Genomic DNA, 16,112 nt, shown 5'->3' on the forward strand with positions numbered 1-16,112 from the left:
CCCCAGCAGGTGTCCTCAGGTCTTGAGAAGGAGGCAGAAGTCATAGCTACCGGGGGATCTGAGCTCAGTTTAAAAGCTTCCTGAGGACCAGTGGCCTTGGTCAGCTGATAGTTGGCCAACATGCTCAAGCTCCTGGATCAGCTGAGGGGCTCTGGATGGCCACCAGCATGGCAGAGGTTTCTATGGCCCTACTGCCCAGGAGAGCAGGCCAGTTTGTGGGCCAAGGCCTTCACCATGGCAGTTCAATGGTACTGGCCAACCCAGGGCCCAGGTCCCCACTCACATCACCAAGGAGCTGAGGATCACCTCCCCTTGAGTTCTACCTGAGATCTGTACTGTCACTCACCTGTCACCCCGACAACAGACACTGGACCCACACGCTGGCCACTGTGGATGCCATACAGGTTCATCTTGTACTTGTGGTCTGACTCCAGCCCAGAAATGGTGACCTGGTCCTCATTTCCTGGTACCCGCACCACCTTGAGCTGCCCATCCCCGTTCCTGTACTGGACCAGGAAATGGTCAAACTGTCCCTCGGGGACTGTCCAGGAGAGGCTCAGGGAGTCAGGAGTGGTGTCTGTCACAGTCAGCTCCCCCAGGCGGGGCTTCAGGGGAGAGGCATCAGTAGGCTCTTCTTTAGGGTCTTGAAAGAAGTAAAACAGAATCTTAGCTGTTTTGGGAAGGAGTTCCCAAATTTCAGCTCCCTGGTGTGTGCATCAGAAGGAGGCTGTATCTAGGCCTGGTCACACTGTCTTCCAGTCTGTAACCACTAAAGCCTTTCAGTGGTCTCCCTGGAGCGCTCAGACAGGTCAGGCTACCTTGTGCATGTTGTATACCCACACTTCCTTTAAGTATTTGTGTGTGTGTGTGTGTGTGTGTGTGTGTGTGTGTGTGTGTGTGTGTGTGTTTAAAGACTAGGTTGCCTATAACCCAGGTTGGTCTTGAGTTGAATAGATACAGGAGAATGAGCTTAGCTCCTGAGCCTCCTGCCTCTGTCTCCTTCCAAGGTTTCAGGTGTGTGTACACGTCTGGTCAGATTCAAGGCTTCTTTGGGGAGGTAAAAAAAAAATGTCCTGAACTTAGACTGTGGCGGTTCCTGCGAGGCCAGTGTGCTGAGTGTCAGGTGGTACACCTCACACAGGTGATATTAAAATATAGCTGCTGATGAGGGGAGGCTGGGAGAGGGGCAGGACACCCATGGGCTGCAGGCCAGCGAGCACCCGATTGAAGCGGTCAGCAATACGTGGGCTTCGTTATATCCCCTCTCCCATATCCTCTGGAATTTAAAAAACACCTTTTTATTAGATTTATTCGTTTTATGTGTCAGTGTTTTGCCTGCAAGTACGTCTGTGCACACGTGTGTGCTTGGTGCCCTCGGAGGCCAGAAGAGGGTGCCAGAGCCCCTGGAGCTCCAGATGTTTGTAACTGTGACTGGAGTTACAGATGTGAATCACCACGTGGGTGCTGAGAACTCAACCTGGATCCTCTGCAAGAGCAACAGGTACTCTAAACCACTGAGTCATCTCTTTAAGCCCCAACATTTGGAAATCTCTTAAACAATTATTTGTGGACAGGATTTGCTGGTATTTCACGGAATTTGTCCCAATCCCACAGTTCTCTCTAGAGTCCCTGGGGAAGAAAGCAGAGAACCTAAAATATGCTTCAGAGGTCTCAACCCCCAGAGGCCTCCTCCGGGCCTCCTCCCTCATCTTAAATGGGCAGTCCCTGCCCCAGATCCCATTTGACCTGAGGCATTGAAGGTCAGGAACAGGTTAGAAGCTGAGGAATTTTGGGGTCCTGCATCTCTGCTGCAGGCAACAGTGAGGGATCTACTTGCCTGAGAAGTAGAGGACTCTTTACCCACACTCACCGGTCATGCCCACGGTGGACACGGGGCCCACACGCTGACCCTCGTGAAGTCCATACAGGTTCATCTTGTATCTGCGCCCAGCCTCCAGGTCTCTCACGATGGCCTCCCTCTCCTGGCCCCCAACACGCACCACCTGGGGCCGCCCATCACTGTCCTTGTACTGGACGGTGAAGGAGTCAAAGTCTCCCTGGGGGACGGTCCAGGAGAGGCTCAGGGAGTCTGGGGAGGATCCTGTCACAGTCAGCTCTCCCAGGATTGGCTCCTCGGGGGGCTCTGGGGCTTCTGTGCTGGGCCCTGTGGGGCTGGGGGTCTCTTCCTCTGCAGCTGAGAAGGAGACAGAGAGGTGAGGGGGTCCCCAGCAGGTGTCCTTGGCTTTTGAGGAGAAGCTATGGCTACCAGGGAGGTCCCAATGTCAGTTCAGAGATGCCCGCTCCCTCTTGGGTCTGGTGTCCCTGTTCAGCTGACCAACATGCTCAAGCTTGTAGGGTGGCCTGATGCGACCTGAGCAGCTACCAGCACAGCAACGTCTTCTGTGGGACCCCTGGTCTGGGGAGACCGCCAGCCACAGGAGGGACACACAGGCTACAGCCTCAGCCAGGGCCAGCCTGGACACTGACCAGTTCTGGGCCACCAATCACTGTCCACAAATCCATCCCAGCTCACCTAACCTGAAGGTCACCTCCCCATGGGTCCCACCCTGGTCTCCCATGTCCACTCACCTGTCACCCCGACAACAGACACTGGACCCACACGCTGGCCACTGTGGATGCCATACAGGTTCATCTTGTACTTGTGGTCTGGCTCCAGCCCAGAGATGGTGGCCTGGTCCTCATTTCCTGGCACCCGCACCACCTTGGGCTGCCCATCCCCGTTCTTGTACTGGATCACGAATTGGTCAAACTGTCCCTCGGGGATGGTCCAGGAGAGGCTCAGGGAGTCAGGGGTGGCATCTGTCACAGTCAGCTCCCCCAGCTGTGGCTTGGGCTTGGGAGTCATGGCGGGTGGTTCTGTGGGTTCCTCTTCCTCCCACGGCACTGAACATGGAGAGAGGGGGATGACTGTGAAAACTATCAGCTCTGGACCTTTGCAGCTGCTTAGAAGGTCAGAGTTAGTCTCTCACTTACCCGTCAGGGCCTCAATTTGAGCTGGGCCCACACGATGCCCATTATGGAAACCATACAGGGTTACCAGGTATCTGTGGTCAGATTCCAGGCCGGTAAGGGTGATGTCACTCTGGTCACCCTCTGTACTGACCACTTTGAGTTGTCCATCTCTGTCGGTGTACTGGACCTCGAAGGAGTTAAATTCTCCCTCAGTCACCACCCAGGAGAGACGCAGGCTGTGAGGCGTGGCCTCCTCCACTCTCAGCTCCCCGAGGTGGGGCGCAACTGTGGGAGTTGAGGTTGTGGGGACCTCTGTCCAATCCTCTGGTGTTTCTCTGGCGCCTGGTTCAGAGAGACGGGAGAGAAGGTGACTGCCCTGTTACTGGACTCATCCGTTGAAGGGAGGGAGGAGGAAGGGGTATGGGAAGGGAGAAAGCCAGAGGAAGCAGGGTTGCAGAAGCATTTGAAGTGCCAAACACCAAGGAGAAGACGTTGCATTTTGCATGAGTCTAAAATGAGATGCAGAGAGACAAAGCCCAGAGGCCAGGAAGCATTCCAGTGGCTGCCAGGGCCTGGCGAACGGAGTGCAAGCAGGACCTTGTAACCTCCCGGCAGGAGTGAAGCCACCCTAACGGGACCTGTGCCCCTCCTGTGGATCATCAGACCGTCAAAACAAACCCCACCCTGCCCCATGTTAAATTGCCCAGGAATCCCACGCTGGGAGAGGGAAACGGTTAAAGGTTGGTGCCAGCCAGAGGGGAGCATGTCTCCTGGAAAGAGATTTCACACAACTATGACAGCTCATCAGTCCAGGAGACTGGACCAACTCTTGATTGGGCCTGCTTAGCTATATGTACACCTCTGGCCGTCCGCTTAAACCTGAACCTCACGTCAAGACCCCAACGATGGATTTGAGGGCCTCACTGGGCCTCTTTGCTCCTCTTTCCAACAAGGTCACATTGGATAAATCTCTTTTTCTGCTTTTCTTTGTGACTTGTCTGCTTGCTTGGCCTACGGAGGGCAGGTGTCCAGGCCCCTAACAGATGGGGGTACAGGGCTGAGGGGACTGCCTTGCACCTCCCTGTGAGGACTGTTTTGTGACTTATACATATGCCAAAGCCCGTTGGCACTGTGTGTAAATTGTGACTCAGCAGAGCTGCTCAACGCCCCCAGAAGAAGGGCACCGAGGAAACGGGACCTCTTGGGTGGACGTCACACTCACCAGTCACAGCGATGGCAGAAAGGGGACCCACACGCTTGCTTTCTCGGAGCGCATAGAGTAGCAGCTTGTACCTGCGGCCTGGGTCTAGGCCAGAGACCCTGACCTCTCTACGGCTGCCCTCCACGGGCACCACCTGGGACTGCCCATCCCTGTCTTTGTACTGGATGACGAAGGAGTCAAACTGGCCCTCAGAGACTGTCCAGGAGAGGTCCACGGAGTCTGGGGTCACACTAGTCACCCGCAGTTCCTCTCCCAGCCGAGGTTTTGACGGAGACTTGACTCCAGTGTGGTCCACAGTACTCATGGGCTCTGAGAGGGAGACACAGGCAAGAAGAAATAGTTCAGCTGGTCATGGGCTGTGGGCTGTGACCTTGAAGGGCAGGGCAGGGAGAGGAGGGGTTGTTACCACAAATGATAGCCAGCTCTCCACTCACCTGTGGTGCCCTCTGTGGTGAGGGGGCCGAAGCGCTTCTTCCCCTGGAGCCCATAGAGGAGGAATCTGTACTTGCGGCCCGCGTCCAGGGCTGTGATGGTGGCCAAGCGCTCTTGGCCCTTTATCGGCACCACCTGGGGCCCACCCTTGTCCTTGAACTGGACCAAGAAAGAGTCAAAGTGGCCCTCGGGAACCGTCCAGGACAGGCGCAGGGAATCCGTCGTGGGATCCGTCACCCACAGCTCCCCAAGGCGGGGAAGGGCCCCTGGGCTGGTGTCATCTCGGGCGGCTGACACAAAGAAAGATTCTTGTATTTATTTTTTCCAAAATGATTCTTGACCACCTCCCACTAGGGCTGGAAAAATCCAGAGTGGCCCAAGTGGTCAGTGCCTCCCTAGATATTTCCATCACCCTCTCCCTCCCCAGAGCCTCCCCCACTCGACTCTTGTGGGGATGAGTCTTCTGTCTTGAGTCACCCCCGCGTGGACACCCTAACTTCCTCCTCGTTTTATCCTTCTCTCTGACGAGGCTTTCTATCACTTAGAGACTTCCCTTTCCACAGGGCACAGCTTACCCAGAAACCCCAGCTGAGTGACCTGACTGGCCCCTGGGGAATTCCTAGGGGTTAGAGGCTCTCTGTGGGAGACAGGCAAGTGGGGGAGGTGGGATGCCGTGGGGGGTCAGTGTGGCCCAGCCTCCCACTCATCTGGCTCACAACACCCACTCCACGGGGCTTGGAGGAGGCATGGGCATGCACAGTTACGTGTTGTGGGGACTTGTGTTGGGAGTGACACACACAAGAAAACTCAGAGACGGGATCCCATGACTGCCAAAGGAGCCATCCAACTTGGGAAGGCGCTGGCCCACCGCCCTCCTGGACAGCAAAACCACTGACGGAATTGTTATTGCAAGAGACTTCTGGCAACGGGGAGCCCCAAGGGGCAGAGGACGGCCTGGACCAAACCCCAAGAAAGGGTCCAGCTGGGTAGGGTTTCTCTAGTGTCCATTTTCCCATGCTCTGGGAAGTCAAGAGAGGATGGTGAGCCTCTGCTAGAAGTGGATGTGGGGGTAGAGGGATGAGCCAGAGACAAGCCAAACTCTCAGGCTGTGACCGTGCCACCCGGCCCAGGATGGCAGGAGGGGCTCCTGGCCACCTTCACTCCTTTCCCGGAGGCCCCAGGCCCCCACAGCCCATCCTCTAGTGAAGGCCGAGCATGCAGAACAAATGAAGGGAACGTGCCCTGTCTGGTCCCTGCCTGATTTGGACTGGAATGGGCAAACAGCAAAGGTGGCCAGCGGGAAGTTCAAACACTACGGAGAAGGCTGGGAAGGCTCAGGTGGAGGTCAAGCTGAGCCTCACACAGTCCTCACCTGTCTTCGCCTCCACGGAGACCTGACTGCGTCGTCTCCCATCCTGGACCCCGAAGAGCAGGAACTTGTATTTGCGGGAGGGCTCCAGGCCCGGGATGGTGACCTCCCGCTGGTCTGCTGCCACAGGCACCACCTGGGGCTGGCCATCCCTGTCCTTGTACTGGACCATGAAGGAGTCGAATTCACCCTCGGGGACAGTCCACGAGAGGCCCACGGAGTCTTGGGTCACGTCTGTCACTGTCAGCTCCCCCAAGCGTGGCTCCAGGGGCAGCTTGGAGGTCTCAGTGGTTGGAGCTGGTGCTGGTGGGAGGGGGTCTAGGGTGAGAAGCAGAACATGGCTGAGCTCCTGGAAGGAGACCTGGCTCTGCCTGCCTTGGGGGCTAACAGTGAGGTGGGGAAGAGTTTCCTCTTTATCTTCAGTGGCCTGGGACAGCCTGGTCAGCCATGACCAACACGGTGTCAGCTGCGTTTGTGGCTCTCACGGATAGAAAGACATGCTTTCACACGGCCTTAGTTATTCGGGACCGTCAAAGCATTGTTTGTGCTTATCACCGCTGAGTGAGCTGACAAAGTTATTGCCAAGTCATAAATCAGAGAGTAAAATGTGTGATAACGGTGCATTGGTATCCGCAAGATGGCCCCATGGATCCCAGACCTGAGGATGCTCAAGCCCCTCATATAAGATGGCGGTCTCTGCATATCCTGAAAACTTCAAATCATCTCCAATAACTTACTATCCTAAAGCAATGTACACGCTATGCAGATGGTTGGTAACTGTATGGTTTATGACAAGTAAAAGGCTGCCCCATTAGTACAGACACACGTGTGTGCAGGTGAGTATGCACGTGGAGTGCATGTTCATGTGTGTCAGTGAACATGTATGTGTGTGAGCATGCGTGTGTGCATGCAGATGTAGAGCCCTTTTGTGCTGTTCGTCAGTAGCCGTCCATCTCATTTTCTCCTGAGACGCAGCCCCTCGCTGGGCTCTGGAGCTGATCAGGCGAGGCTGGCTGGCCAGTGAGCCCCAAAGACTCTCCTATCTCTGCCTCCCCAGTGCTGGGATTGCAAGGGCTCTCCACCACACCCAGCATCTTCCACGGCTCCTGGGGATCTGAACCCGGGTCCTCATGCTTGTGCGACTGCGACGGAGCTATCGCCACAGTCTGAGGAGGGACTTTTTAAAGATTTTTTTTTCTGGGTCTGGTGAGATGGCTCAGTGGGTAGAGGCATTGCCCCTGAACCTGACTTCAACTCCTAAGACCCACACGGCAGATGGAAAAACTGACTTCCAATGGGTTGTTCTTTGACCTTCAATCATGCTGAGATATGTGAGCATCTGCACACACGCACGTGCACACACATGCACATGCACACATACATGCAAACACCCACACACATGCAAACACACACACATGCAAACACACACACATGCACACACACATGCACAAACGACTGTAAAAATACACATTTTTTGAGCCAGGCAGTGGTGTCCCACGCCTTTAATCCCAGCACTCGGGAGGCAGAAGCAGGCAGATCTCTGTGAGTTCAAAGCCAGCCTCGTCTACAGAGTGAGCTCCAGGAAAGGTGCAAAGCTACACAGAGAAACCCTGTCTTGAAAAACCAAAAAAAAAAAAAAAAAAAAAAAAAAAAAAAAAAAAAAAAAAAAAAAAATTCTGTCTACAGCAGCATGGGAAACATCTGTAGATATGGAATGCTGATTATATCAGCATAATCAGTGTCCCTCAGGATCATATGAATTCTCTTTTCTAGATGCTAATGCAGTGTTCTGAGAGAGAGAACAGGGGCTCCCCCAGACGCTGTGGTCCCTGAGTCACAGTGAGCGTATGTCCAGGAGCCATGAAAGGAAGAGGGAGCCAGGAGCTCAGGGAGGTGTGTCTCCCGGAGAGGTGATCTTGGAGTGGACTGGGAGGGATGTGACTTGGACGGGCACCCAGGACCTCTGAGGAGTTCTGAGATGTGTGTGCGGAACTTCAGTGGAGGAGGGTGGCGGCTGTGCCCATGTCACAGTAGGGTTGTAAAGAGAAGGAAAGGGAGATGAAACAGCTGTGAAGACAAGAGGAGTGAGGGGAGGGAGAGTTGAGGGGGAGAGGGACGGAGGCCAAATGGGAGGCAGGGTCAGGGTTGGAGTGCAGATAAGGAAGCCACCGAGGGTCAGGGGTGGGGTTCCAGCCTTGGGGAGAAGCCAAAGGTTTGGGGACTGGACTCCGATGTCTGTGAGTCTGGAGAGAGGCCTGTAGGTCACTGACACAGAGACTGAGGGGGGAGGGATGGTAGTCCCAGGCAAGGCTGGGACAAGGGTCTTCGGGAAGAACTGTGGGGAGCCAGGGGTGGGTACTGCCTAGCTCCCTCGCTCACCTGTCATTGCCAACACCGAGAGGGGGCCCACACGCCTGCTGCCATGTAGCCCATAGACGTTCATCTTGTATTTTCTCGCAGGCTCCAAGTCAAGAATGGTGACCTTGCGCTGGTCTGCCCCCACAGGCACCTCCTGGGGCTGACCAGCCCTGTCCTTGTACTGGACCACGAAGGAATCAAACTGCCCCTCAGGGACCATCCATGAGAGGCTCACAGAATTGGGGGTTACACCAGTCACCGTCAACTCCTGCAGGCGTGGTTCAAGCGGGGGCTCGATGGCTGGAGGGGTCTCTTCTGGTTGTGAGTCTGAGACAGAAAAGGCCAAGTCTGCTAGAAAACAGTCTTAGGAGTGTTACACAAAAAACCGCACCCATCAGGAACACCCATCTATCAAGAAGATTCACCGGCAGTCTGGTGAATCTGGCACCAGCAGTATGGCTCAGCAGGTAAAGGCACTTTTGAGCAAGGCGGATAACCCAAGTTCCATCCCAGAACCCAGGTAAGGGTGTAAGGAGAGAACCAGACCCACAGAGTTGTCCTCTGATCTCCGTACATGCACCATGACACACACATCAGATACAACAGCAGCAACATACATACATGTATGGTTTCACCAAATCCTCGCCAGCTGTCTGGCTGGGCTTACTGGGAAAAGGTGTCACGAAGCTGGTGGCAGCCCCAGTCCTTGGTGCCCTGCCCTGTCTAGGCCTTCCCGAGCATACACGGTACCATGACTGCTCAGCAGCTAGACAGCCCCTGGCCATGGAACATGGGACTCAGCAGTAAGAGGGAACAGGACCAGATCCCAGCCACACTCACCGGTCACGCCCACGGTGGACACGGGGCCCACACGCTGACCCTCGTGGAGTCCATACAGGTTCATCTTGTATCTGCGCCCAGCCTCCAGGTCTCTCACGACGGCCTCCCTCTCCTGGCCCCCGACACGCACCACCTGGGGCCGCCCATCACTGTCCTTGTACTGGACGGTGAAGGAGTCAAAGTCTCCCTGGGGGACGGTCCAGGAGAGACTCAGGGAGTCTGGGGAGGATCCTGTCACGGTCAGCTCTCCCAGGAGCGGTTCCTCGGGGGGCTCTGGGGCCTCTGTGCTGGGCTCTGTGGGGCTGGGAGTCTCTTCCTCTGCAGCTGAGAAGGAGACAGAGAGGTGAGGGGGTCCCCAGCAGGTGTCCTTGGCTTTTGAGGAGAAGCTATGGCTACCAGAGAGGTCCCAATGTCAGTTCAGAGACGCCCGCTCCCTCTTGGGTCTGGTGTCCCTGTTCAGCTGACCAACATGCTCAAGCTTGTAGGGTGGCCTGATGCGACCTGAGCAGCTACCAGCACAGCAACGTCTTCTGTGGAACCCCTGGTCCGGGGAGACCGCCAGCCACAGGAGGGATGCACAGGCTACAGCCTCAGCCAGGGCCAGCCTGGACACTGACCAGTTCTGGGCCACCAATCACTGTCCACAAATCCATCCCAGCTCACCTAACCTGAAGGTCACCTCCCCATGGGTCCCACCCTGGTCTCCCATGTCCACTCACCTGTCACCCCGACAACAGACACTGGACCCACACGCTGGCCACTGTGGATGCCATACAGGTTCATCTTGTACTTGTGGTCTGGCTCCAGCCCAGAGATGGTGGCCTGGTCCTCATGCCCTGGCACCCGCACCACCTTGGGCTGCCCATCCCCGTTCCTGTACTGGATCAGGAAATGGTCAAACTGTCCCTCAGGGATGGTCCAGGAGAGGCTCAGGGAGTCAGGGGTGGCATCTGTCACAGTCATGTCTCCCAGGCGTGGCTTCTCAACGGGCTCTGGGGCCTCTGTGCCGGGCTCTGGGGGGCTGGAGGGCTGGTCCACAATGTGTGGTGGGGCTGAGGAAAGAGATCAGGATCACGGGCATTAACAGTGACTGGCCAGTCAATGGGGATACCAAAGCACATCAGCATTCATGTTCCTCCACTGAGGGCTTAGGGCTCCTGTGGCCTTGGCATTCAGCACCCTTCTGAGGCAGCCTGCTCCCTCCCTACACCAGACCCTCCAATCTCTGAGGAACCCATTGCTGAGGCAGGGCCACTGCCTAGAATACAAGAAAGGAGGGATCAGGTAGGTGGCCTGGGAAGAGTCCTGCTCCTCCTGGATGGCTTGGGAATGTACAACTCTTAGGGTCCCACCCAGGGTCCCCACCTCTGTCCCCTGCAGTAGGTCTCTGCAGGGTTCCCTGAGAGACTGAGACCCTGGGGGCACATGAAGAACAGGAAGAGGTTGCAGAGGGAGCAGACTAGAGGCAAACAGTGACAATGGTGTCATGTGGGGCGGTCGGGAGCAAAAGGAGGGGGCTAGGGAGGCAGAGGTGACTCCGCTTCAGCAGATTTTGCACACAGGTGTTCTGAGCCGGAGTCAACTACAGCTCTTATTTATTTATTCACTTTTAGGCAAGGTCTTCCTGTGCAGCCAGCCCAGTCCATCTTGGGACTCAACAGTCCTCCTGCCTCAGCCTTCAAGGTGCTGTGATGACAGGTGTGTCTCACCACGCCTTGCTTGAACTTGTATATACTAACGGTGTTTATGGAGTGTCACCATCAAGACTCTCACTTGACAGAAAGGAAGCTGGGGACCGTGAGATTGAGTGACTGGCCCAAAGTTCTGTGGACATTGATTTATGAAGCCAGTAGTGAGGGACAGGCAGCTGCCTCCAAAGCCCATGATCCCTATTAGCGTATCACCAGCGGAAGACAGCAGTGCTGGATGGGAGGGGCTGGGGACCTGGAGGAGCAGGATAGACTTGGAGCCAGCCTGACTAGGAGTTGGGGAGTGGAGGCTAAAAGGAGTCCTTTCACGTGGAAAGAGGCTGGAGTAGCATGGCACCCTGGTCCCCTGGGTCTGCCACCCTTGCACAGAGCAGCCATGTGGTGAAGGCACAGGGGTGGATGGCAGCAGCCCAGCAATGACAGCCAGGAACTGAGTCAGGCCCCGAAGGAGTCCAGTAGAAGCTGCTGTGAACTGCGGCCGAAGGAGAGGGTGTCTGGGAAGGGTGTGGAGCACAAGAGGGTCTGGCTCTTCAGGATGGGCAAAATGAACTTGGAAGCAGTGTGAGGAGATGGAGTCTGGGCAAGGAGTCCCGGGGAGGTGGGGACAGACAGCTGGGGAGGAACAAGGCCGAGGCCTCGGAGAAGTGGAAGGTGGAGCTGGGGCAGGCCCTGCTGGAGGCCTGTGGCCAGCAGTGAAGGGAGACGTGTGGGTTTCTGACTCACCCGTTTTGGCCACCACAGACACGGGCCCCACACGCTGCCTGCCACGGAGCCCATAGAGGTTCATCTTATACTTCCTGTTGGACTCCAGGCCAGGGACAGTGACCTCATTCTCATCCCCCGCAATGGGCACAGTCTGGGGCTGCCCCTGCACATCCTTGTACTGGATCACAAAGGAGTCAAAGGGGCCCTGGGCCACGGTCCAGGACAGGCGCAGGGAGTCTGGGGTCACACCAGTCACTGTCAGTTCCCCCAGGAGGGGCTTCTCAGAGGACTCCTCTTCCCTCTCCGGGGCTGTAAGCAAGAAGAATGAGCCAGGTGCAGAACCAGCAGCCTGGGACCAGGGTTCAGATTTGGACCTGGGGGTCACCACTGTGTTAGTGTGAGTGCTAAAACCCTGGGAAGTTGGGCACAGCCAAAGTATGACACACCTCCTGGGCTTTAGGGAGCATGTTGAATGGGATGGAAGGGGCCTAGCCGTGCAGGGGAAGCTGGCTGCCCCTCAGCCTGGGAGCCGGGCCAGGGTGTTGGGATCAGCCATTTGGAGGCTCATCTGGTTCCTGGCTGAGGGCAAGTGTGTAGAGAGCAAGAAGAGGGTACATGAGCTTTGGTGGCAGCCACTCACCAGTAGTGCCGTCAGCAGTGAGGGGCCCGTACCGCTTCTTATTGGCAATCCCAAACAGGGTGAATCTGTACTTGTGGTCGGGGTCCAGAGGGGAGAGCACCACTGAGCGCTCAGGCCCCTCCACTGGTACCACAAGGGGCCGTCCTTCCTTGTCTCTGTACTGGACCATGAAGGAGTCAAACTGGCCCTCAGGAACAGTCCAAGAGAGGTGCAGCGAATCCGGGGTAGGGTCTGTTACCCACAACTCTCCCAGGCGGGGTGGAGATCCTGGGTCGGGGTCACTCCGAGGCACTAGGAAGAGGGAGTAGAGACAGGGGCATCACAAGAGAAAGGAAGTCCCGTGCAGCCTGCTCTCTGTAGACAGAGCGAGCAGGGCTAAAACCCAGCCAGCACTCTGCTCTGCCGGGCTGTGAGCTCTGTCCTGGGGCTGCACCCCATTACAGGAAGGGATGGCGTCTTCTAGACAGCCTAATGCCCTGTAGTGTTGCACTGACTATTCCCAGCCAAGGGGAAGAGGCTCCAGAAGGGGAGGGGGAGCCCAGCTAGCCCTTTTCACATCTGTGCAGCCAGGGAAATCTCCGAGGCAGCCTCCATGCTTCCAACTCAACGTCTAGCTGGTTTCTCCTTCAAGAGAGAAGAACATCCAGGGGATGCATCAGTGTGGAAGAGCACCCACCCACCTGCTGCTGTCTGCCACGCCTCTGCCCCTCGCTGTACCCACTCTCTGAGTGCCAGCCTCTCCATCTCCCCTCTCTGCACTCTGTTCCTAGAGGATTCCAGAAATGTCTGTACCCCACCACCTCCAATCCAGCTGTGCCCTCCCCCAGGCAGCCCCTGGTGACCTGGCCATTGCTAAGTCCTGTGGGTACTGGAGAGCCCTGACTCACTCCTGCGGACTCTGACTGCCCGCGCCCTCCTCCCAGTACCCGGGACACTCCCCTGGTCCTTCTCTACCTCTGCTCCCTCGTATGCTCCCCACAGCCACCAGGACTCAATGTAACCCTGAGGTCCCCCCAGTCTCAGTCAGACACCTCATCAGTGCCGCTCGAGGCTGCCGTAAGGACCCATGATCCTCAAGAATGTGCTGAGCTCACTGGCTCCAGAAACACACAGGAAGTATTTCTCTGAGTGTCCCACCCTAGATCGCTCCCCACCTGCTGCTGCCCGGGGGACGGAAGTGGCTGGTCCAGGGACCTGGGACTGGCCTGTCACACCCGGTCTGCCTGCCACCATTCTAGGCCAGCATCAGTCACCACGCCTCACCAGCTGTTGACTCCCTTCTCTGTCATGCCCCTGCGGCAGACACTGTGCTGTTTGTAAGGTAGCTCATCATTTCACTCCCACATTCAAAGGCCTTCAGAGGTCCCGTAGGGCTCCCAAATGAGGTCTAAGCTACCCACACAACACACAGGACCCCAGGACTAAGCCCTTCAGCACCCCGCATGTCCTGCTCTCCAGCCAGAAGAGTGCTGTGGATTCTCTGGGAGTCCATCCACCACCCCCTCTGCCTCACCTACCTCCTCACCTCTGCTGCCCCTACTGCTTTCCCTTGAGGATTAACGCAGCTATGGACTGCCAGGCTGCTACGGGCCATACGCAATCTCTCCGAACCCTAAGGCTCTGGGGCAACCTGCTTCAGCATGGTACAAAGTGCAGGGCTGGGGGGTGTCTGCTGCCACTCACAGATCTTAGCTTCAGCCACCAGGGGGCCATGCCTCTTCTTGCCGATGAGCCCATACAGAATAAATCTGTACTTGCGCCCTGGTTCCAAGGAGGTGACGGGTGCTGAGCGCTGGGGTCCCTCCACAGGTATCACCTGGGGCCCATCTTTGTCCTTGTACTGGATCACAAAGGAGTCGAACTCCCCCTCTGGGACAGTCCAGTGCAGGAGCAGGGAGTCGGAGGTCAGGTCTGTCACTGTCAGATCACCCAGGCGTGGCGGGACAGGCGGCTTCCCAGGCTTCTCCTCAGCCTTGTCTGGCATTTGGGGACAAAGGCAAAGCATGCTGGACCAACCATTCCCCATCCCCGTCTCCTCCCTCTGCTCTGCCTCACCCCCCCTCAGCCTGGGTGCCTCCATCCCTGCCCCTCCTGGGAAGGAGACATTTGTCCTAAGTCTCTGTCCCCTCGTTATGTCCCCACCCCTGTACTCTAAAACTTTAAGGGGAGTTTCGTGTCCCCCATAGTATTGCTTGAGGGTTTCTAGCCTCCATACTGATGCTTCAGAGCAACCTTCAGGCTCCCCAAGCCCCTGAGCTGCTCTATCCCTTGCCACCCTCTGTCCCAGTCATTAACTTGTTCTAGAACTGGACCAAGAGTCAACCACTGTGTTCTCAGAGGGAGAACCAGGGGGGTATAAGGGTTGCCAGGCCTTGTCCTTCCCACCTATCTTTGAAGTCGTGATGGCAGTGGAACACCCCCAACACACACACACACACACACACACACACGCACACGCACACGCACACGCACACGCACACACGCTCACACGTGCGCACGCACACATGCACACACACACACACACACACACACACACACACACACACACGACTTTATCCCCAGAAGAAAACAGCCAATGCAAGCACAGGTGCTGTCCCCAGAATGTAGAGCTGAGGGCCAGTGCTGGGACCAGAGCTCCATCTACCTTGAACTCTACAGCCCAGGGCAGGGCAGAGGGACAACCAGGAAGTGAGGCATACATGGAGTGTAGGGTCTACTACAGCCCCCAGGACGGGCTACGACCCACTTCTGACTTCTCTCCAATGGCGACCTGTCATTGTGGTGCCCCCTCCTAGCTGCCTTCCCTATGAACTCTCAAATCTTTTTCTCTCTTTTGCTTTCTCTTATCCTGTCAGATCTGCCTTCCCTGAACCCTGAAATTCTGTCCTTCCTCTAGAGTCTTGAGATGGCCCCAGCTCCTCCCCCAGTCTCAGGACACTGCTCTGAGTACAGTCCAGAATGTACCCATAATGCCTTGGTAGGTGATGGGAACAGAGGGCTTGCCCCCAGGGGTGATCCCATGGAGGACTAGCTTGTAGGGGGCCCCGGGAGGGGGCAGGGGCACCAGAGCCTGGTGGACGTCTCCTGGTAGCAGTTCTTCATGTGCCCAAGGCCCCTTGGCCACCTGCATGCGCAGCTGGAAGTGGGCAAAGGTGTCGGGCTGGGCAGTCCAGGCCACACGGAGGCGCCCTGCCTTGTCTCTGCCCAGCACCTTCAACTCTCCCAGCGGGTGATGTTCCAGGATCAGGATAGGGGCCTGGGCCCCTTGGGTCGTAGAGGGGCCCGAGGGAGGAGGCTCATCAGTAGCCTCCGGGAGGCCAGAGGGTAAGGACCCTGGGAAGGGGCAGAGCGGGTGAGAAAAACAGGAGAGAGTGTGAGACCAGGAATGGAACCACAGGTCCCCACGTGTGCCCTCAGCCTCCGAGCTAGAAGGCTTCCTCCCCTCTCCTCAGCCCTGTCGGGGTTCAGGAGACAATCAATACTTCTTCCCAGACTTGGCCCTTCAGATTCCCCCATGGAGCTCATCTGGAGCAGTCAGGCCTGGCTTAGGGCAGGCAATGACATAAAACCCGCCATCCCTCCCTGCCCACGAGCCTCCCCACTGGTGGTGTCCGCCTTCCATTAGTGCGGCAGTGAGAAGCCTGGAAGAAAGGAAGGGGCGGTGGTGTTAGGAAGAAAGGGGGCGGTGGACAGTAAGAGAAAATAGAGGGTGTGAGGGTGGACGTCTGTTCCGGTGGCATCTGGGCCCTATGGAGGAAGAAGAGGTCCACCCCCACCCTGCAGCCGCAAAGCACCCTGTCCCTGGGCCAGGCATCAGTCCTGTGGGAGAGACCAGCTGGAGGGGAGCCACGCCTGGGAAAGCAG

General features: G+C 56.8%; 1 protein-coding gene across 5 annotated transcripts in view; it reads right to left on the reverse strand.

The window, feature by feature from the left end:
• The window catches only part of Tnxb (tenascin XB), a 62,008-nt gene that overhangs the window by 25,000 nt on the left and 20,896 nt on the right, over positions 1–16,112 (reverse strand). For 3 of the 5 annotated variants that reach the window (XM_059281796.1, XM_059281795.1, XM_059281794.1), the window contains exons 8-13: positions 15,213–15,581; positions 13,932–14,225; positions 12,249–12,539; positions 11,627–11,917; positions 9,914–10,246; positions 9,195–9,518 (exon numbers count right to left, since the gene is read on the reverse strand). In XM_059281796.1, the coding sequence (XP_059137779.1) occupies positions 9,195–9,518; positions 9,914–10,246; positions 11,627–11,917; positions 12,249–12,539; positions 13,932–14,225; positions 15,213–15,581 (1,902 nt within the window). Of the gene's footprint in view, positions 1–346; positions 644–1,870; positions 2,195–2,589; positions 2,905–2,994; positions 3,316–4,195; positions 4,505–4,629; positions 4,918–5,999; positions 6,315–8,375; positions 8,682–9,194; positions 9,519–9,913; positions 10,247–11,626; positions 11,918–12,248; positions 12,540–13,931; positions 14,226–15,212; positions 15,582–16,112 lie in introns of those variants that run through there. The other 2 variants (XM_059281798.1, XM_059281797.1) reach the window with 2 other exon arrangements.

Source organism: Peromyscus eremicus, chromosome 16_21 (genome assembly GCF_949786415.1).
Source record: "Peromyscus eremicus chromosome 16_21, PerEre_H2_v1, whole genome shotgun sequence".
In the NCBI taxonomy this organism is placed as follows: domain Eukaryota; kingdom Metazoa; phylum Chordata; class Mammalia; order Rodentia; family Cricetidae; genus Peromyscus; species Peromyscus eremicus.